Here is a 22,604-nt window from a genome sequence, read left to right as displayed (position 1 = left end):
CAGAGCGAAAAAAAAAAAAAAAAAGAATCACAGTTTGTAGATGAAAGAAACATTGTTCCCCTCCATGTTTGACTCTCAACATTTATTTTAGGCTGAGCAAATGTTATTTGTGTAGTTGAGGTTTCTGTCTCTTCTGTTTTATGGATTTTCCGTGCACCCACAGACATTCTGCCCTTACAATATATAGTTATTCAGCTCCGAAACAGTAGCATCTTTCCTAACCTGTGTAAATGTGTAGGAGGGCTAATAAGTATTGAGCTAAAATGTCAGTCACCTCGGTGGAAAAGTTGCTGATGAATATTAGAAATCTGCATATTTCATGAATAAAAAGACTCTGCACTCTTCCAATGCACCGACAGAATTGACAAATAAGTCCATACCAACTCTGCAGGTCAAGGAGAACTGTTATTATTCCCCCTTTTGCCAACTGAACAGTTTGGCAGTTTGAGTTGTATACAAAACCAAATACGCACCTGTACACAACACAGACACGTGGATACTTTTCTGAGGGCTGGATAGTCAGATTTAGACAACCACCTCTTTTTCTTGGTAACAGTTAACATAAAGTGATACAGGCTAAAAAAAATCATTTGCAGGAGGATTATCCAGTTCCTTGATTGTAAAGGTTTACTCAACTCCTCACTTGCTGTGCTGTTACTAGCAAATACTACACTTTTAACCATCTTAATGAGGCTGGTGGAATCAAAATTCCTCCCTAAGAGATTATGAATAATCTGTACTTTATATTATACTTGATTATGTCATAACTATAATTCATACATGGCTAGGGTTGCGGAAGATTTAGTAAATTTCTGGAAATTTAAGCTCAGTATAAATGAGTTGTTAACCTTAAATTCTGAATGGCATACAGCCCACATTGTTGGCTCACATTTTCACTTTTCCCCTATTAATGTAAGGTAACTCGCGAGCTAGCTGACTCACCATTTAATGCACATTTCACATTGTACATATTTGACAAATTCATCGATTTATCTGCTTATGATTGGTAAAATCTTTAGAATCTATCAGCATACAACATGGTTAATAACTCCTTAATTGTTATTACTGTTATTTCCCATGGAAAGTTTAAACCTTGAATATTCCAGGAATTTTGCAACCCTTCACGTCTGGCCATCTTTAGAAGAAGGATTTCCAGTTTTTGTTCCTTTTAAGTTTCTCCACTTTCTTTCCCCTGTATTTTGATTATATTTTTACTTATCCGACTCAACAGTCTTAGGATAGAGGGTGACTGATCTTGTTGTAGAAGCCCTTTGAGACAAAATTGTGTTACATTGCTGTAAATAAAATAGACATGACTATATGATAAATTCATCATCATCGGCAGTCATCTGTACACTATAAATTAGCGAGAACTCATTCGCATAACGAGATATTGTGTGTACTACAGTGATCTGTGAGAATTTTTGCCAAAACATTCCTTAGTGCAACTGTAATAATAATAATAATACATTTTATTTAACAGCGCCTTTCTAACACTCAAGGACGCTTTACAGACTGTGTGTGTGTGTGTCATGTAATCCCAAATATGTCCATTATAACTTTTCTGAGAAGCTAATGTGGATCTGAATGATGAAGAACAAGAAAAAAGATCACATGACAATTGAGATATTTTGAAAAAAAAGTGTATTAATTTAACAAGCTTACAAAACAACAAATAATTTCTTTTCAAACTACCAATGCCGTTTCAGTGCAATTCCAAAATATACATTTTTCAGCAGGGCAAGTGAAACCAAGTTAATCACATCAGAAACATCCACTTAAATAAGTTTTTTGGATTATCATGACACAATTGTCCTAGCCAGAGGAAGCTCGAAAGTAATACCTTCTTGAGGTAAAACTATACACATCCAATCTTACAATGTACAAAACAAACCACTACATCACAAATGAAATATTAAATAGCTGAACAAAAACATAAGTACTGTAGCACAATACAAGCCAATGCATTTGTAAACAAAGCTTGTAAACAAAAAGGAAGTATGTGGTTATAGATATTTGGTTTGTGAATTTAATAAATACCTAGCTGATGAACTGTATCCTATCAGTTTACCACATAAAACAGTATTTGTTGTGCAAGTGTAGCAGACTGTCAGTTATAACTTTAAGGTGAAGGACGTGAAAATCTGGACAATGTTTTCGTCCTATTTGTGCATTTCTCCACAACTACAGGCTACAGCATAGATGTACAAAGAGGCCAATTAAATAAAAGTACTTCCTTTATCCTTTCTCTTTAGTTAAGAAGTGTCCTTCTAGGTTTGCCAACAATGCAGCCATGTCTCATTCACTCACCAAAGGACTGTTACTTTAAGACAGTATCGTAGTATCAGCAGGGCACAGCAGTGAAACAATAACAAGAGCAGAAGAATGGCACTGCCAAAAAAGGACTGACTTGAGTGAAGTCTTTGTGACTGGAGGATGCTAAAGCTTGTGTCTGGCACAACTGACTGAGGAGAAGGTCAGTCGGTGATGACCAACTAACACATTGCATCAACCTCGAGTCCACAGAGTAACAAAGGCTCATCGTCAGCAATCGCAGCATCAGTAAGGCCAGTAGAATATTGAGGGGTTAAGGGTTTTATGGTCAGCTCCACTGACTGAAGCTAATTCATAAATGATATTCAATAAACTGGCCCACAATGACATAACTTATCTTTTTGAGATGGGTAGTCAGTCCATAAACTCAATATTTGTATGTTCCATTAATTTTTTGGACTTACTTTTTCTTCTCTTCAAGTGCTACAACAACGCTGATACAGAAAACTGAACAGTGATGTAACAAAAACAGAAATCCATTTAGAACTCACGTTTTCATAATTTTGCTTAGTGATCCACATCGAAAGTTATGGAGTGTTGCAAAAGTGCACCTTTGTTTGCTCCCATTCTAGCTTTCTTATATCGTCAATCTGGCAACATATTATTTGACTTGAGCTCTTTAAAATTCAGTTGCTCCAGACTTTTGTGGAAAGACACCCTATGCATAAGTTAGTACGTTAGTGTCAGATACTGCTACAGTCAGATTCCTCTGGGTGTTAGGTACATACTGCTGCTGTCAAGTGTGTAACGAAAACTGTCTTAGCATATCAAAATGTATCACTGATAATACGTCAGATCGTAATGTAACCTAAATCAAATGGGCCTTAAAAAGCACCAACTCTCTCTCTGTAGAGTTCAATCATTCAATCATTGTCTTTTTTTCTCTCCAATACACAGGAATCAAAAAGCACTCAAACTTAAGACATTACTCTTATGGGAGCTTTTGCTTATTACAGCATAGTCAATGTACAGATTATAACTGCCATTACAAAGAAGGTAGGCGAATTGTGGTCATCTTATCAGAAAAGTGGACTGAACGTAAACAGCGTTAAAAAGCACAGCACCCACTGTTAAGTTCCATTGACTTATCACACCACATCTCAGACTTCTCAGGAGACCGATCAAAACCATGAGCTCAGTGGACACTGTGATGAAAAGAAGAATGCACTAGATTAAGGAGTCTAGTTGTTTGTTATTTTCAGTCGACTTCAGCCACACGTTTTACAGTAGCCCATGCAAATATACAACAAAGAGAAAAAGAGAGTAAAGAATGTGTGTGGCATTGTGCGTCTGTGCTTTTATCAGTGATAGGGAAAGACATGGTCACAGGTTAAAGTGTAATTCAACACTAAATTACATAGGGCCAAAAACCTTTGCTGCACTGTTCTCTGTGGGTTCTAACTCTGGAGCATCTTCAATTTCTAGCCACGCCCCATCAGTTATGTCACAGCAGGTGCTTTCTTTATCAGTTGCAAAGGCAAAACACCTGCTGCAACGTCCCTGATTGGGGTGCGGCCAGATGTGCATCATGGTTTCAGTTTTAGCTAATGCAGCAGCAGTAGTACAGCAGCCCGTTACTGCCCTGTTTGATTCAGTATTAAATTACCCTTTAAAACATCTCTTTTCTCTTCTTATCTCAAGCATGGTATGTACACTCTTCTAGCTCAGCCTCAGATGTTGGCGTTCCAGGTCTCTCACATTGTCCGTTTTCCTCTCTACCTAATACACTCCTCCTCTGATGGGCTTTCTAAATCTTCGTTCTCACTGTCATCCAGTTCAGGAAGATCTCCCCACAGAAGCAGATTCAGACCTGCGACACATTTGAGGGTGACAAAGGCTTATGAAACACATTCAACACAGCGAAATGGCAAAGAATTCAAATTTTAATCGAGAGGGGGCTTATAATAACCTGTCGCATCCAGCCTGTTGAGAGTAGATACAGCGTCGCTGTTAAACATCCAGAAATGGCCGTTGTTACAGGAGAGCAGGCAGGGTTTACAGGGGGCCACTACATGATAGCCCACAACATTACCACTGGGAGAGTTAGGGAGAATAAAGAAGAAATGTGTGTCAGCACTTTACTGGGGGCACTTCTGAAAAGCGCAAACTCCACTAGTGAGGGTCTATTATCTAACAGATGTTTGTTTTTGCACTGTGTACAACAACAAAGGCCTGGGAACACAAAAGAGGGAAGCTCCAGAAAGCCTCCCCGTAGCACCAAATTCATTTAGGCCAATATCAGAAATAAATGCCAGAATTTAATTTTAATAGGAAATGTATATGGCTGGAATGATAAGTCGACAGTCATTCTGTCATTATCTACAGGAAAATGAACGGGCAGCTATTTTGATAATCAATAAATTAGTTTGAGACATTTTTTTAAGTTGCTGTGTATCCACCTTCCTCAAATATGAGTTTTGCTGCCTGCCTCAGTTTATATCATTGTAAATTGAATATCTTTGGATTTTTAACTGCTGGCCACAGACAGGACAAGACATATGAAGAGCTCACCTTGAGCTCTGGGAAATTGCAATAGGCATTTTCACTATGTCTGATCTTTAATATACCACCTGATTAATCAGGAAGAGATTCAAGAATGAAACAATCGGTCTTTGAAACTCTACAGGTGTAGCTATACTATGAACAACAGCTACATGGGTAGGAGCAACTTGTTTTATGTACTTATTGCTTTTTATCAACATCTCACATTAGCAGATGGCAATCCTAAAGCAAACCCGGTGGACTATAGAAGAGCTTTACATACCACTTGAGACATGCAATGTCTCTCAGTTTGCATTTGCAGCTTTCAGTAGAGTAGCAGCTGGCCACAAAGTCAACAGTTCTTGGGGGAGGGGGCGTGTAATGAGAAACAAACATAGCCATGAAAGGTTAACACCCACCATAATTTCACATTTTCATGCAACAAACATTGTTAACCATAGTTTCGGTTCCAATATTGTGTGCTTATTGACATCACAGGATCAGTTACATGTCAGTTAGCTGCGGTTTGTTTCAAGTACATCTTGCCCTGGCAACAACAACAGACATAAACAAAGGCTAGATTAGCACTTACCTGTTGGGAGGTATATCAGTCGAAAAAAGCTCAACCTCAGTGTCTGCAAGAAGCACTGCTTTCATGCCTCTTGTGCAGAGAAGACTGTCACAAAATGTGCAGTTCACCTGGGTCACACACTTGTTTTTGAAATTAGCGTTCGATGTAGACATTGTTGTCCTGCTGAAATGGACGAGCACTCTCGCTCTTTCTGCTCCAGCCAATGCAGCAGAAAAACAAGAATCGGGGACTAATGTTGCTCACTAGTTCAATTCTAGATAATAAAACTCGACTGGACGTTAACTTCGCAAGCGTTAAGGCTAGCACTAACGTCCTTGTGCAAACGTTAGCCTATTCCTAACGAGAAAACGGAAGGCAGCTAACGTCAGCTTGTTGAACAATCGCACGGAAGATTTATATATAAAATTAATATATATATTTCCACGAAACGATGTATATCTACAAGAAACTGTTTAGCTATATTATTGACAATTACACAATATCTGCATACAACTAGCCTGTTTTACACGTCTGGCTATGCATCCATTCGGCTGTTGTTAACAGCTAACTAAATAGCTGTCAGCTTTGTTTACAACTTCCTGGTATTTAACGGCACTTCCTGAAACTATCTTTAAAAGACCCTGCATCTGATTCTGATTGGATACACTCCATAGTAACAGACACCACCTTCTTTACAACGTCTGAATTTAATTGGTTAAAAATGATCGATGAAAAGCCCATATTCAAAAGTCCTGCAAGCCGATTGGTGTGCTTGCATGTCATTCAAATTCCGTTTCGCCAATCGTGTTGTGGGAAGTAAGCTCTAGTCCTATAAAATTAGGCGGGGCTGAATTCAAGTTAGTGTCAAAAAAAAAAGAGGAAAGTTGACGTTACGTATTCACACCGTTCTCGTAATACGTCCACGATTCACACTCAGGAGGAGGTTTTCGTTTTAAATAGACAGCGTATGAAACTAGATATCGTCTAAATGTAAGACAATGTTAATGCATTTCCATTATGTCGAACAACATCCTCAGTGGGCATAGATAGCTAGTGTTACGAAATGACTTACTAGCGACATAAAGCTAATGTTAGACTTTTTGGTCAATTTGGGGCCAACGTCCTAAGCTCTATAGAGTTATGTATAACCTATAGATGTAACGTCACATCCCCAGCTACAGATACTTTTCCGCTCACGTTGTTTAGTTATGCATTCATTGAAATTCAGCATTTCTGTGTAAGACACCTTTGTCTCCTATCAGCGGTTTTAACTTTACTGAAATGAGATGAAGTGGCTCCTAAACCCACTTTTACTCACTTGGCCCACTCTGGAATATATGCATCCTCACGTTGCAAGTGCCCGATCATCCTAAATGTTGTGTTTTATCTATAATCAACAAGCAAGGCACACACTTATGGTTACATGCAGTTAAGGAAATGTCTGCAAAAAAGGTGGTTTATGTAGCCAAATGAATCATTTCCATGCGTGTATCCATGCCTGTCCTGCGCACTGGGGCTGACCAGCCAGCCCCTCCATCTCCGCCCGGTTCCTCCTCCTCTCTCACTTCAGGAGGGGGAAGAGGAGAGAGCAGTTTGGACAGGCGGACGGGCAGCTGCGAGAGACCTATACCCGCTCAGGGCAAATACAGTATAGAAGAAAAAAAAACTTTTGGAAGTGCTGACTGACAAGCTAGCACTGTTTGTTTTCTAAGAAGGGAATGAATCTCCTTTCGCTTGTAGTTGTTTGCACCAGAACCGGTTTTGAGGAGGCGGTGAGGCGCGGCGGCAGATGGGAACACACAGCAGCAGCAGCAGCAGCGCCAAACTCACAACGCGCCCGGAGTGAACAGAGGCAGGGAGACAATACAGATCCACGGGCACGCTGAGGAGCTGCAATCTCTCATCTGGGCTCTTATTTTTTTCTCCAAAACCTGTCCCAGAGTGGCATTTCTCTCCGTCTGCAGCTGCTTTTGTGATTGATTGAGACAAAATTCGCTACGAGGGCAAGTGGTCTGATCTCCAAAACTCAGCCATGACGTCTCCGGCGAAATTCCGAAAGGACAAGGAGATAGTGGCCGAATATGAAACTCAAGTTAAAGGTAAAAAAAACTTTTTTTAAGATGTTAAATCATAGCACAAGCTAAAGCAGCGTGCCGTTAAATCTGTGTTTTTCTTTACTACGAGGTGTGTTTTCATTGACTTGGCTGGTTGCATGTTTTTTTCTGTAGTCGAGCCTACCCTTAACGTTACCTTTCCTATCAGGCGTAGCCTACGCTTGCCTTAGTATTTCACCAGCCACTTATGAAGGTTAATTGTCATTATGCGGACGTGGCAGATCAATAGTATATCAATAATTGCGACCTTAACTAGAACATCACCATCACCATCGTGTCTTTAAGCGTGTGATCGCTTGCCTCAGCACACAGACGGCCAACAAAGACAGAGAAAAACCCGCTCACCAATCAGTGTTGTTGTCCAGATGTGGTCTCTATATTGTCTCTAAAGAAAAGCGTATGTGAACGTGGTGTTTGTGCTGTGTGTAGACTACCCAGAGGGGTGAGGGTTTCGACATTGAACAAGGCAGGGCGTTTTCTCTCCCTCTCTGTCTCCTGCGTGTCTGTGCTGCTGGTGTGCATTGCGTCGCCCCGGTCATGCTACAAATGTGTGTGCGTGTGTGTGTGCGCGCGCGTGTGGCTTTAACCCAGATTGCAATTAAATGAATAATTTGTGCAATGACTTGATCACTGATCACAGTACATTGTAGTGGTTAGAAAGGGGCGTTCAGATGTTGATTGTTTAGTAGTTGATGTGTGTACTAGCTGACAGTGATTGCTTATCAGATCTATGGGTTCAGGTTAGTGGTGTGTAGCCTACAGGCTGGGGAGTAGAGGGAAATCACAGAGGGGGCAGAAAAAGGCAGAGGGATCAGAAATACTTTATTGATCCCCGAAGGGAAACTCTGTGTTGGATGTGGAAGAGAGAGGACAGGATATTGCTCTCCTCATGAACTGCATGTTTCCACCGCTGCTTCAGTGCAAGATCACCAGATAAAATGGGCTACTACCTTCCTCATCACACATTTCTCATGTCATTTTAAGAATACTCATCCTTGCCTCAAACAATTGTCACCTGGCAGCCTTTCTCTTCTTCTGTAGAGCTGCTGCCATCTGCAGCTTTGTAGGATAGAGCAGCAGGTCAGTGACAAAGCGGTTGTGGAGCTTGTTGGCTAATCACAATGTTGAAAAACTGGATTTTTCTGGTGCTGATAAACAGTTGGGTGACAAATAAAGGAAAACTCAACATCAAATCTTTGTAAAGTGTGGATCCACCAAAAGTAACTCTACAGGAGGCATGGACACCATTAAAATGTACTCATGGGTGTTAAAAATGATCTGAGATCAAAATACTGCAAAAGCCCCAACAAACTGAGGTCAGTTTTATATCAAACATGTAAATCCCCTTGTGCCGTGAGTGGAAGCATCTGTATGACTTTTGTTTTATCTCCTATACTCCTTTTTTAATCTAGTACTCTAATTTAAAGGTGCTCTAAACAATGTCACGCATGTTTTAGGCTACAACATTTGTTGTCACATACAGCAAACATCTCCTCCTTATCTGCTAGCTGCCTGTCCCCCGAACACACTGTCACACACTGTCTCTGTAGACAGCCCAGGGTCTACAAACGGCAACAAAAACAAACTGCGCCCACCTGCACCACAAAGCATACACAAACAGTGTTCCAGCGTTCCAGCCAATAACCGACAAGAAGGATTTGGGGGTGGGGGGGTGGTTTGTCACTTGTCTACACAAAATTTGATTTGATTTGGTCATATTCTCACAGGGAATCCTGTCAGTCAAAACTAATGATCAGATTAATCCAGTGTAACTCGGCTCTGCTCACTGTTTACCTCCTCTTATTAGTCACTGTCTCTGCCTACCTGCAGATTCCTTAAGTTGCCACCACAGTGACATTAGCGTTGTTGTCTCAATGTCCAGTAGACCGCTGCTTATGCTTGGCAGCCTGTGTAAAGGCTTTCTGTCCGTGCTGCATTGTGAGGGCTGTCTCCTGTGTTTGTCAGCTTGTGGACTTAATGTTTGTCCATCGACCCTCTGCATCGATTTTTCTCTGTCAGTTACTTCAGTGCTCCCTAGCGAACGGCTACGTTGAGCTCTTTCCAGCCACACGTTTTTCCACATACTGTCATCTGAAATGAACAGATAAAAGGATGAACCTGTGCTTCCTCATTTGTGTGTGTTTGTGTGTGTTTCCATCTGTAGAGGCGTCTCCAGGTGCTGTGTGTCTGCTGTGATATTCCTAGCAGTCTGCTTCAGTGGGAGACACACAGACAATCTGTCATTACCATGCACATTGCTGTTAGATATTCTCTAATGAGGTGTATCAAGCAGCAACACATAAATTACCTCCACATCACATCTCTGTCTCCTTGTATTTGCTAACACAGTCCGCTATTGTGGTCCAGCTAGCAGAGCAATCAAACCTGTATGGCTCTAATCAGACAACATGGATAGTCTTTTCACGCTGCAGCCGTAAACTGCTAGCCTGGAAATCCAGACCCAAATCCGAAAGATTAAGGGTCTGGCATCGAGTAACGAAAGTCGCCCATCTCGAGGGGCGCATTTGAAAGTCTCGCTGCACGCAATTGGATAACACTACGACCAATCACAGCAACACACAGGGTGACGTATCCAGGGCCCCATACGCTAGGCTACCAGCAGAGCTAACTGGTAGATTAAACTGTCGTCATCTGTTTAGCTCGCCTCTGGTCCGCCTATATCAGTTACACCGATGTGATTGGTGCAGCTCGGCTACAAGGGTATAGTTAATGAGCAAAATTACTCGATGCCAGAGTAACTCGCTGAGCAAATTCAAATTGTGCTCCCAGAAGAACTCTGGATTTCCAAGGTAATAAACTGCAGCATCATAGGGGAAATAATGGGTTATATTCATCTCTGCAGCAGGTGAGGAAGAGACACACATGGCTTGACAAAATAAGTCAAGCACTTGATGAATGCACTGGTCCTGATTATTTTTTAGACCCATATTAACTGGCCTTTTGTTTTGCCGATGCACCTCCAGTTTGGCCTTTGATAGAACACTGGTGCAGCTATCATACTCTACTGTAGCATCATCGTACTACTCAAAATAGTGCAATATTTGTACTCAGATATAGAGCTGCACAATTAATCGCAATTTTATCGCAATATGAACTAGTGCAATATCCAAATTGTGGGGGGGTAATATTTGTTAAAGGCAGACATGTGTCAAACCATTCTAAAATAAAGTATTGTGGTGCTGGCGAGACATCCCGGCATACAAATCATATCCCACAGACTAAAGGAAACATCTTTGTTTGGTACAGATCCTCGCAGAAAATCACACTTTAATCATTTTTTTTATTTTTATGTTTTTATATTTTTCAATGAAAATGAGAATAATGATACAAAAATGATCATTCCCTCCAATATCATGAATCATATCTCAATTGCAATATTAGTCAAAATAATTGCAATTAGATATTTTCCTTAAATCGTGCAGCCCTCCTCTCATACACAACATAGCAGTCACGCTACACACACTCAGGGATTCCGGTGAGACTCCTGAGATAATTTTGCCCTCTTATAATGGAACTCTGCTGCTGGCCCATATTGCTTTATGTTTTTGATTGATGTGTATTTAACCTAATTTCTGTCATTTTTCATGATGCGTGTATCTTATTTTGTCCTCTGTACCTTTTTTGTGATGAAAAGAAAATGCAGAGTTGTTAAGTGATTACCTAAATTAGCTATAGGGATGGCATGGATTTGTCACCTCACATGTTGACATGTGAGCTGAAGAAGATTGCTTTTATAAGAGAATGCACGCACGCACACACACACACATGCTTGAATATCACCATCCTTTTTTCAGCCTGTGTTATTTCACACAGGATTCTGGCTAATGCAAGGAATGTTCCTACTGCTCGGGAAGAGGGTGTGTGTGTGTGTGATAGGGTGTGTGTGAAAAAAAAAGCAGAAACAAAAGGGAGAAAGATAGCAACAGAAGTGAGTTGAGACACATTTAAAGACGGATAGGAATGTTCGAACACAGATGTAAATGGTTATACACAGTGCTGAACTGGAGTTAGGGAGCTTATCACCTAACACTCGTAGTTCACACAGCATTTATTTGGAATTGAATCCAGAAAGCTACTTTGCTTTTAGAAATACTCCAATTACTCTAAAGCTTGTCACTACTACAAGCTCCATCGCATTTATCCAGTCATTAGTAACATCTACCAGCTATCCCCATCCCTCGTTTACCTCTTCATCAAGTTTTCCAGGATATTTAAATGGAAAGCTTTAATTCAGGCGACGGGAAACATTTTAGAGGAAAATGAGAGAGTGCTGAATCTTTAAAAACATTTTACAGATGTTTTATTTTTCAAGTACATTTGGCTTAGCATTTCAGCATCTGTCAGGGTTTACACATTTGGGAATGTTAATGCCTGCGTTTGCAAATAACTACCACTGCTGCTGCAACTGATAAAACGTGTTGATTATGGTGGTTTGGAGAAATACAAAGAGGTATGTATGGCTAGTTAATCTGATGATGTGCTGAATACTTTTTGTATTGGTCTTTAGACTAAATGGTCACACAGAAAAAGGTATGCACACACAGTCTGTATCTCCAAACAGATGTCGACTATTATTATTTTACAGATTGGCAAATAAACTCATTCAAGCTTTGCAGATATGATTTTGATCCGTCGCCCCTCAAGAGGGACGAGTGTCTGTGACCATAAACTGAAATGATGTGTCTGTCTACGTGTACGCTACTAAGCTGCCTGTTTACAAGGCAGCCAGAGAGACATGTGATTTAGGATAAATGGTTGCTTTCACTAGCAAACAATAGGAAAGGTGGTGAAACAGCAAGAGGTTTGTCTGCAAGCAGGATTGTGGGTCTGTGTGTGTGTGTATGTGAGGCTACATGCCTGGGTTGAATATTTTTGTTTGTGTGTGTTGTCATTGATTTGATGTCTATTTGATCAGGAGGAGCAGGATTACGGCAGAGGGGTCCTCTGACATAAATTGAGGCGAGTTTCTGTTTCTCATTCATCCACTCTGAAACAGTAAGAGGCAGCGGGAATAGAGAAATGACAAAACAGATGGAGGCACAATTGTTATTGTAACATTGACCCTGTTGCTGCAGTTGCCTTCACCTCAGCAAACATCCCTTGTGGGTGCAAGGGTGCAAGAAGACATCTTTAAGCTAATCAATAGTGGTTGTTTTAGGGTTGTCTGAGTGTGTGTGCGCGTTCTTCTTAACAATCCTTGGTCAATTATGTGTTGAACTGTATTCAGTGAGTCCATTTGTGCACTTACTTACTAACCACAAGTCCGGGGGGGGGGGGGGGTCCTGGATCTGTATGTTTCGTATTGTGAGCTGAATTAAAAATGCTAACAGAGCTTAAAATAATCAGCCAGGAAGGATGTTTGTGTGAAACCGGGGTTCAGGAGTCAGGCTTGAACACACGTGTGTTGTGTGTGTGTGGTGTGTGGTGTGTGTGTGTGTGTGTGTGTGTGTGTGTTGTGTGTGGTGTGTGTGTGTGGTGTGTGTGTGTGTGTGTGTGTGTGTGTGTGTGTGTGTGTGTGTGTGTGTGTGTGTGTGTGTGGTGTGGAGAGGCTTCCTGTTTGGGCCCACGGCTTTGTGTCTGGGCAGAGGAATCAAATGCCTTTCATATAACACACAACGCCCATTGCTACTGTGCTCGGTGTGTGAGGATGTTTAGCTCCGCGGTCAGCACACTTGTCTCTCAGAATGGAAAGGAACTGAGAATTTAAAGACTGAAAATCCTCTATTCCCTTTGATAGATGGGTGTGTGTGTGTGTGTGTGTGTGTGTGTGTGTGTGTGTGTGTGTGTGTGTGTGTGTGGGTGTGTGTGTGTTTGTGTGTTGTGTGTGTGTGTGTGTGGTGTGTGTGTGTGTGTTTAGCCCTGTGCTGTGTCAGCACCAGACACTACGTGGTTGAAAACACTCATTGATTTTCTGTTCCCTTCTAGCCATCTCCTTCCTCAATCTTTAGTATTCAATATGACAATTTACTACAGTGCTGCTGCGGCACCTGCGAGAAAACACACAGCCTTAAATTTACCAACACTGTAAATGCTGAGTTGGCCTCCTTCAGTGCACACATACACATAAACCGAGTGCTGCTGACAAGTCAGTGAGTGTGTTATTGCGATTTGGATTGAGATGTCTATCTCACCCCTGTGTAATGCCTACAGTATCTCCTGGATACAGGTGATAGCTGAAAGACAAAAGAGGAATGTCTGCTTTCAAAATGAAATGCAGATGAACCTGTGTAGGTGTACAACATCACCCAGTGTATCAGATATAAGAAAAACAGCTTATCGATGTCAGTGACAGAGAGATGATGGAATAGAGTGAGAGAGCTGGAGCATGAATGACAAACAGGCAGCTGGTGAAGCCAAGTGGGTAAGGTCAGAGTTCAGCTGCTGTTCATTGGCGCCAGATGTTCCAGATGCTCTGATTGGGCAGCAGATGCTCGGTCTGCCACGGTTGGCTAGTTCTACACCTCTAGCTGCCACCCATTTGCTAGCCCTTCAACCATGAGGCGTGTTAAGATTGGTTAAAATCTCCCTTACTTCTTTTCAGGTGTTCTTGCTGTGATATAGAAAGTGTGCGTGCGTGCGTGTGTGTGATTTGTATGCCTGTCAATGGGTCACCTTGTGAACCGACATTTTGAAACACAATTAAGCTGATGTCATATTTATTGCAACACACACACATACACCTCCAGTCTGGCAGACTTTGGGTTTTTGCCAAGCTGGGTTTTTGCATAATGTAACTGCAGCATTCCACTCAGACAGTTGATTTCATGATGAAGTTGAACAGTTGTGTGTGTTGTGTGTGTGTGTGTGTGTGTGTGGTGTGTGTGTGTGTGTGTGTGGGTGTGTGTGTGTGTGAATAGGGTGGGCAATGGTTAATATTTTTTATCTAATGTAAGGTGTTAAAGTATTGGCTCGTGCGGATCTTTGGCGTGCGGCCTGGGGAATAAATAAAGAAATTTGGGAACTTGGTGTCTGTTTCGAGTCAGTGATTTCACCTAGCAATAAATAAAGAACCAGCTCTAACCAGAGCTTAAAGTACTCGGCCTGGTGCCGGATTCGGGGTATGCCATGAGAAAAATAAATCAAAGTCCACTTGGGATTTGTTTTTTGATGCGCTGGTTACCACATTGAACCTCCACCTACCTATAAAAGGAGTTCTAGCCAAGAGAAGCAAAGTAGGGCGGGCCTGTGCGAAACGAGAGTTCGTTGGGGTGGTCTCCGTTGTACTGCTAAAAAATTAAGAGACAGCTTTAGTTTTGAAATGAGTTAAAAACAAATGCGCTGGGCATGAAAGAGAACAAGAGGAAAAGTGAGCGGGAGCGTGTTCACTGTACCTGAAAATGAGCACCCGCTGCGGTGTGTTCAATACTCACTGTAAACGCAGCTGAAAAATGGCTGTTAGTGTAGAATGAGTTAAAACAAAGTGCGCTGGCATGAATACGAACAAGAGGAAAAGGTGGACGGGAAGCTGTTTAGCACTTGGTACCCTGCAAATTGGACACCCGCTGCAGCGTGGTCATACCATGTAGACAGCAGCGGTAAGAATGTGCTTGCTAGTCAGTAGATGCTAGTCACAAAGCTTCGTTCCGTGCACTCCGTCATACGAGTAGCTACGTTACCGGCACCGACGGCTGCTGCTGCGACTGCCTCTTCGCCGAACAACCGCGTTTGTGATAAAAAACAATACACGTGTGCGCACGTTCATAGCAGAACACGATTTGTCATTAACGATGGACACTGTGTAAAATGTATCTAAAGCCCAAACTGCCTTGACAAAGCTGTCTGTTTGGAATCAGCATGGCCGTTATTTAAACATAACGGCCTTGTCCCAAAGTTTATACGTCTAACTATTTGAAAAGCTAAACAAAGCGAAGTTTTTAATAAATGTACATGAAGCAACATGGACAAAATCATGAATGTACTAATTTGCTTTTTCGATGATGACCTGGCCAAAGTAACATCTAGAAAGTTTTGTTTTCACAATGATTCAATGTAGGATTATGATATATTGCAATATGAAAATCTACACTGACTTAATATTTTTTTATGATTTTAATATATGGTTGGATAAAGTAAACAAAAACTTTTTACTTCTTAAAAAGTATGTCTTTTACTATTGTATAATGTAAGAAGGACTTTAACTGTTTTGCCAGTCAAATTAACTTTAATGAGTGCATATCAAAACATTACACTGTGGACCCCCCCTTCCAAAAAAAAGTTTCGGGCTCAGGATTTTTTTTTACTTTAAGCCCTGTAAAATGTGCAATTTTATTTTGTGATATTCTAGTACATACATTTCATATTCAGTTAGGAAGCCTTTCTATAGATAACCAGATTGGACTGTGACCTGATTAAGTGTAGTTTAATAATTGGACGTGAAACTTCTTAAAATCTAGTACACTGTTTATGAGATATAAAGGCATACTTAATTATTTGTGTGGCGCATCGTCTTAGAGTTGAAACTAATATTCATTTTCATTATCTTATGAATTGTTAACTATTTCTTGATATAAGTGATTATCAACAAAATATCAGAAAATAGTCCTGCCCAGAGCTGTTGTTGACACATTTAAAAACAAAGATATTCAATTTACCAGCATAGAAGAAAACCAGTTTTAAAAACTGGAACAGTTAATTTTGAAAAATTTTGCTTAAAAGATTAACAAATCAATCACCAAAAGTATTGCCAGTTACATTTGTAATAGTTTCAGCTCTAAAGCACATGGTCACATTGCCACATTGATATAGGGGCCTTGACCTCTGTTAGGGTGCCTCATTCAAAAATATTTATCATACACACACACATACACACACACACACACACGGCAACTGCAGAGCAACCGGTAAGAGCGTGTAAAAATGTAAAAAGCAGAGCAGTGCTCTGGCTTACCCCCTCACACTCACACTCACACTCACACTCTCTAACACACACACACACACACACACACACACTCTGTCAATCCCAAACGCCCTCTCCCTCTTTTTCAATCTTTTTCTTTCTGTCAGCCTACAGCCAATGAACAATCAGACCATTGTGAAAAGAACTGCTGGTCTTCAACTCAAACGTTGTTATTCTCACTCCTTCTGTCTCCCCCTCTCTTTCCTGTCTCACTCTTTTCCTCTCATGTTTGTCAGTTGTGATGAAATGTGACACACACACACACACACACACCCACACACACACACACACACACACACTATGACACTCCTCCCATGGCAGCTTAAACCAATAATCATCACTTTATGGTTTCAGCATATGTGACACACACATAATGTGAGTGCATGCATGAGCCTCTTTACCGGACTATGTCTCACACAACCAGCTGAGCGAGGATGTTTGTGTGTGTATGTTTGGTTGGGGGGGGGGGGGTGGGCATGTTAAATAAGAGGGGGATCTACAAAAAGCCGAGCAGGGAAGAGACAAAGCCCACTCATATCCTCTGGAAAACAATCAATAGGTGAACAGACATCCAGCTGTAAATAAATTGGAGGGCGGCAGAAAGAAGAGAAGGAGAGAAAACACATCAGCAGAAGGGTTGGATAGTGCCCCCGGGGGACGCCAGAGGAAACAGGTTGTGTTTGAACAGCCCTCATACGTGGCCGGAGAGCAGGAGAGGAAAAAGCAAGGAGTCTAACCAAGAAGGGAAAAGGGAGGAAAGGGGGGAGACAGAGGAAAGGAGGAGGAGGGATCTTGGAACTGAGAGAAGTCCTGAATAGAAGAGAATTGTCAAGATGTACAGTATAAAGGAGGGAACTTCTACTAGACTGTACAATCTTGTGATGATTGAAGGAATGATTGTAATTGCTTTTTCCTACGCCGATATTAAAGCGATTTTAATTAGCTGACTATCTGATTAGGTCCGCCTGCACCGACTGCTGGGCAGGTAACAACAACAACAGAGTTTCCCATGGTGCAGAGCCTGTTATACAGTACAAATATCAATGTAGCAGGCATACACATTTGACATGCTGATCAGCAAGAGACAGAGTGAGACAGAGAAGCCACCGCTAACTCCTTAGCTGAAGTAGCTAACGGAACTAATAGCGTGGGATTCGCTGGAAAGTTGTTGAAAGAAGGAGATTGATATCAGTGCTTGAGTAAACAGTAGGTTCAGGTAAGTAGGTAAAGTGGATACTTAGCCGCTGTAATGAAGAATATAACAAAATAACTGCGTCGAGCTACCGAAGCAAGATGCTATCAGCAGTAAAACGGAAGCATCAGCAACAGGAAATGACACAATAGCCAAGCAGGAAGCAGGACGAGTAGAACAGCCAATCCAGTGTAGCCAGTTTCCTTGCTGCTCAGCATATGGATAATATATTGTGTCCAATTATGTCTACAATGTAGCCAGCCTGTCATACTGGCGATCAGATCGCCTAATGGCAATCGCAAGTAACCACGACTGGATGATGTGAAAAATATAAGCCATTGCCCAAACCTAGTATGATCCAATTCAATGTGTGTATGAGTAGAGTATGCACTTGTGTTAGCATTCTCACTCCCCATCGCCATCTCTCTCTACCTCTCTCCTTCCCCCATGCATCAGCAGCTTCTCTTTGCACGCAGGCAGAGTTGGTTGCTAGGGTTACTGAATTGCCCCCATTTTTTTGGGTTTGTGAGGAGCAGAGGGAAAATGAGAAAGAATAATGTAGATTTATCTTCCCTGTAGGGTCTGGCTAATCAAGTTACACACATAGACACACACATACTTTGATTGCATTTTGAGCTATGGTTTTTTCCATAGACAGTTAAAGAAATGGACCAGCAGATCCCGTTGCTCTGGACAGAGACCAGTGAAGAAAAATAGAAGCACTTTTCTGGTGATGGTTGAGCGTTACTGCGCAGCCTAGATGTGACGTAGGCAACCTGTCTAAAAGTTGTACGTTTTCTGAGTAGCTGTGCCAAGAAAAATCTAAATCATTCCCAATCTTGCAGCGACGGAGAGCGTAGGTATATGTTAGGAGATAACATAGGCACAAGCTAATTATTGCTAACTAATTTAGTTATTCACTGTCAAAGTGACGTCAAAATGGAAAATGAATGGCAGTCAATGGGATGCTAACGGCGGGTGATGGCTTTGTTGCATTAAAATGGTGCCATAGGAGCTACGCTTAGAGAGGAGAGGCTTACCCCCTTTGGTTTTTTTTTAGGTTTTTATTCCTCTTTTTGCTTTCTTTCTTTGCATTCCTGTTATCCTTATTTGTCTCCTCTACCTCCTGTATCCTTTTCATTGCTTTCTTTTTCCATGGTGTCACTGGCTGTTTCCTCATCTCCCTCAGGCTCGTGTGTGTGTGTGTGTGTGGTGTGTGTGTGGTGGTGTGTGTGTGTGGTGTGTGTGTGTGTGTGTGGTGTGTGTGTGTGTGTGGTGTGTGTGTGTTGTGTGTGTGTGTGTGTGTGTGTGTGTGTGTGTGTGTGTGTGTGTGTGTGTGTGTGTGTGTGTGGTGTGTGTGTGTGTGTGTGTGTGTGTGTGTGTGTGTGTGTGTGGTGTGTGTGTGATGAAGGGAAGCACGGTTTAATAAGGAAATTCTGAATTGTTGTTTTCTTGAAAATAATTTTGCTGTCACTGATGTTTTAAGCTTGACATTTATGAACGCCTGAGGTCGCATTTTAAACTTGCATCGACATCAAACACTTTAACCACTAAATGCCAAGAGAAGAGGGTGGGTCGGTTGTGCTGGTATCAAAGAGGGAATTTCAGTGTTGTAACGTGTGTGTGTGTGTGGTGTGTGTGTGTGTGTGTAAGTTGGAACTGGGCAATCACCGCACTCTGGCACTCACCCATTCGGGTTCACACTTCTGCTAATGCCGTTTTAATGAAGCCATTCATCACCTTTTCTCAGCTGAATCTGCATCACTTACACACACTCACACTCTGCCTCGCTCTCTCTACTCTTTTCTTCTATATGATTGTGTGTGAGGACATAGTGTTCTTCCCCCTGGTTACTAGGTGGATGCACCAGTTCTATTTTAGTTGTTCCCAGTATCAAAGCTGTTCTGGTGGAGATGTCTCCCGTTTTCTCTCAGTGTTTGCAGGCTTATATACTGTTTAAAGTGCTGAGTCCCAGCTTTACTTTAAACCTTCTTTGAATGTGGGAATACTGCAGTTTTCTTTCCCACAGTCATCTCTCTCTCACACACACACACACACACACACACACACACACACACACACACACACCACACACACACACACACACACACACTTGTTGATATTGTATGGCTAGATAACTGAATCTGCCACCGGTCCTGAAAACAGGGAGAGTGGGCCATTCTTTCCCTGCTTTGGGCCCTCTCCGTTCATACTCAAATCAGATGCACTACCTCCACACACATCACTTAAACAGCATGTCAGTTGTGGTGCTGGTGTTTGAGGTGTGTTTACTGCTAACATGTTGACCGTAGCTGGATGTTACATTGAGGTCACGGTTATCCAGTTATGTAGCAGCAGGAAGTAGAGATCAGACTTCCTCCTGTCATCTTCCTTTCTACTTATCCATGTTGGACAACTTGTGATAGGTGCCCCCCCGCCGTGTACAAACAAGGAAATGGTGCTGCATGTGTGCAGTCTCACGCAGTTCAAAAGCAAGAAAGGTTAACTGTCACACATGCTATCTGACACAGTGACATGAGTTAAACCTGCGTCAGTTGTTGATCTGAACAGGTTTTTAGACAGTCTATCATAACAATCGTCCCAGCATGAGTTGAACTGGATTCCGCTACTGTCTGGGTTTGGTAAACAGGTGAATCTGACAGTGATGGTATTTTATAATTTAATCTAATGTTTTTGAAATTCAAACCATGCGTTCTCTAAAAAGAGTGGGAGGGAGAAATAGACAGGAAAAACTAAGGCCATTTGTGGACAGAACTAAAACTGAAGCATATCTTTATTGGGTACTGTTTAAATGTAATAATAATAATAATTGGTGTTGTGAAACCACATTTGCACATATGGGTTACTGTGAGCAGAAACAACCGGAAGTCAACTAGTGACAGCAGTGTCACAAGAATACAGTCAAACATGAGTTAGAGTGCTCATATTATGCGTTTTGGCTTTTCCCTTTCCCTTATTGTGTTATATATCTTTTTTGTGCATGTTATAGGTTTATAAAGAGAAAAAAGCCCAATGTCCACATACAAAGGGACTTACCATCTCCAACAGAAAACACTGTTCACAAACTGCTCCTAACAGCTCTACTGTAGTCCAGCCTTTACTTTCGTGACGAACACTCATCACTTTGTAATACACGTTAAAATGCTCTTCTAGCTGTTAGCGTGGCACGCCTTCATACTCTGCTTCTGACTGGGTAGCAGTGCTGACATAGGTACTATACACTGGGCTGTTCCAATATGCTACAGTTCCATATATTACCATTTTTAAGAGCATTGGTTCTGGGCATTGGCAGAGTTAAGTCATAACCTACAGCCAGTCTGTTATCATAACCATGTCTATAATTGGTAGGTAATAGCTGCGTTATGATGTTGATGTTGGGGCTGACATGTCAGTGCTGCGTCCATGCCTGGTGTAGATGAACCACCCTGAATATGTGGTTTACCTGCAGCAGACATTGTGCTTGAGCTGTTTAGATGCAGCAGCACATACCTCAGGCCTGATATTTATCTCTCTAGTTTTCAGGCGCCTGTTAGCAGACTCTTTCACTTATTCTGTCTCTTACTGAGCGTGGCCAGGGGGCAACGGTTTGTGTGAGAAACATGCTGATATATGCTCTTCACTCATGCATGTTTAAGCATGTCCCGAAGCTGTAGAATATTTACTGTCAGAAGTCTCTGAACCTGTCATGCACAAACACAACAGATAGCAAGTGTTTGTATCTTTTGTTGTGCTACTAAAATGTACCCATCCACCCATCCATTGAGCATGGTTGGCACTTGGCAGCACTTTTATTGGAAAAGTTGTTGTCATTGAAAGAAACACTGACATGCTGGTGAAAAGATTCTCTTTTTGCCTTATTATGAACTGTTGAAACTACAGTAAATACAGCATAGGGTTTATACATGTGGTTCTGGGAAGACATTCCAGCACATTTAAAATGGAAGTATCTAAGTATATTGATGTAGGAACATGTATAATTTGTTGGAAAAAAAAACGAAGTAGATATTCATTACAATGTTTTTTCCAAGGTTCATTGCCCTTTCTTTTTATACAATCCAGATAATTACATCTATATGGGAATACCGTAGTAAAGTTGAAGTTGATACAGTACCGCTTTGTTTCTGGTGGTGTTGGAAGCAGGTAGGTTTGATAGAACCTAATATCGTGATCCAATCAGACAATGACTTCGGAGCAGTCCGCACAGCCGCACATATTTGCAATACATTTTGAGAGGCATGCTTACAAGCTGCTGTAATGACATTGTAAATGATTAACTATGTGAGGCGATACCAGAGTCTGATTGTGTTTCCACAAAACAGAATTGAATGCTAAAATGGTGATAGTCTGTATTTTAATTGAGCAAGCTTTTGTAGAATGTGAATGATAAGTGATCGAGCAGCGTTCCATCATTGCTGTTGACAACACATTGCAGTAATGTGTTCAGAGACATTTCTTAAATAGTCAATAATAACACAAACAACACTCATATTTTTTAACATATGCACAATGCTGCAGCATATTGAGTTTGGGTTTAAAACTTGGTACATGCAGTTGGAATGAACTTAGTTACAGTGTCTTGGGAACTGTTAATGCTGCATATAGTAACTGCAATTATACATTTGTTATTTTTTCAACGACTGGAGAAATGCCACTGTCATACAATGTTAATGTCATCAAAGGATGATCAGTAGTTACATTTGGATATGTGGACGGCTACCAGACCATAAAGTGTTCCTCTATTCAAGCCTGTGTTTGAAAGGGAAATCTTTTCTGTTAGTGTCCCTTCTCCTGTCCGCTGGGCCCACAGTAGAGTGCATTAGCCATGTGCTGGCCTGCGCTGTGGGATGCCCCGCTCAGATTACGGCCCTAACCTCTCCCCTCCCCCTCCCTCTTTGCATTCCGACTCAGTCCATGTGCTTCAAACAGAGTGGAAATGGGAACATCCCTCTCCATACATGCACACACACATACTCA

General features: G+C 41.5%; 2 protein-coding genes across 5 annotated transcripts in view; one reads left to right on the top strand and one right to left on the bottom strand.

Annotated features, from left to right (window-relative positions):
- Positions 1–1,627: 1,627 nt before the first annotated feature.
- On the bottom strand, positions 1,628–6,009 carry LOC116688337 (protein FAM72A). The gene is made up of 4 exons (XM_032514330.1): positions 5,408–6,009; positions 5,099–5,176; positions 4,244–4,368; positions 1,628–4,144 (listed from the first exon to the last, which is right to left on the bottom strand). The coding sequence occupies exons 1-4, from the start codon at positions 5,557–5,559 to the stop codon at positions 4,050–4,052; spliced, it is 450 nt and encodes a 149-aa protein (XP_032370221.1). The 5' UTR covers positions 5,560–6,009; the 3' UTR covers positions 1,628–4,049.
- Positions 6,010–6,953: 944 nt separating this feature from the next.
- Positions 6,954–22,604, top strand: part of srgap2 (SLIT-ROBO Rho GTPase activating protein 2) — a 58,600-nt gene continuing 42,949 nt past the window's right edge. For 3 of the 4 annotated variants that reach the window (XM_032514313.1, XM_032514312.1, XM_032514315.1), the window contains exon 1: positions 6,956–7,485. In XM_032514313.1, the coding sequence (XP_032370204.1) occupies positions 7,419–7,485 (67 nt within the window). In that variant the 5' untranslated portion in view covers positions 6,956–7,418. Of the gene's footprint in view, positions 7,486–22,604 lie in introns of all 4 variants that reach the window. The other variant, XM_032514316.1, reaches the window with a different exon arrangement.

Source organism: Etheostoma spectabile, chromosome 4 (genome assembly GCF_008692095.1).
Source record: "Etheostoma spectabile isolate EspeVRDwgs_2016 chromosome 4, UIUC_Espe_1.0, whole genome shotgun sequence".
Taxonomy (NCBI): domain Eukaryota; kingdom Metazoa; phylum Chordata; class Actinopteri; order Perciformes; family Percidae; genus Etheostoma; species Etheostoma spectabile.
This window is presented reverse-complemented; position numbering and strand designations above follow the sequence as displayed.

What these genes read in the sequence shown, in the direction of transcription:
- LOC116688337 (XM_032514330.1), bottom strand. Translation starts at nt 5,559, where the DNA reads ATGTCTACATCGAACGCTAATTTCAAAAACAAGTGTGTGACCCAGGTG. An exon ending in GACATTGCATGTCTCAAGTG is followed by an intron (nt 4,369 to 5,098) that starts GTATGTAAAGCT and finishes TAACTCTCCCAG; the next exon opens with TGGTAATGTTGTGGGCTATC. An exon ending in CAACAGGCTGGATGCGACAG is followed by an intron (nt 4,145 to 4,243) that starts GTTATTATAAGC and finishes AATGTGTCGCAG; the next exon opens with GTCTGAATCTGCTTCTGTGG.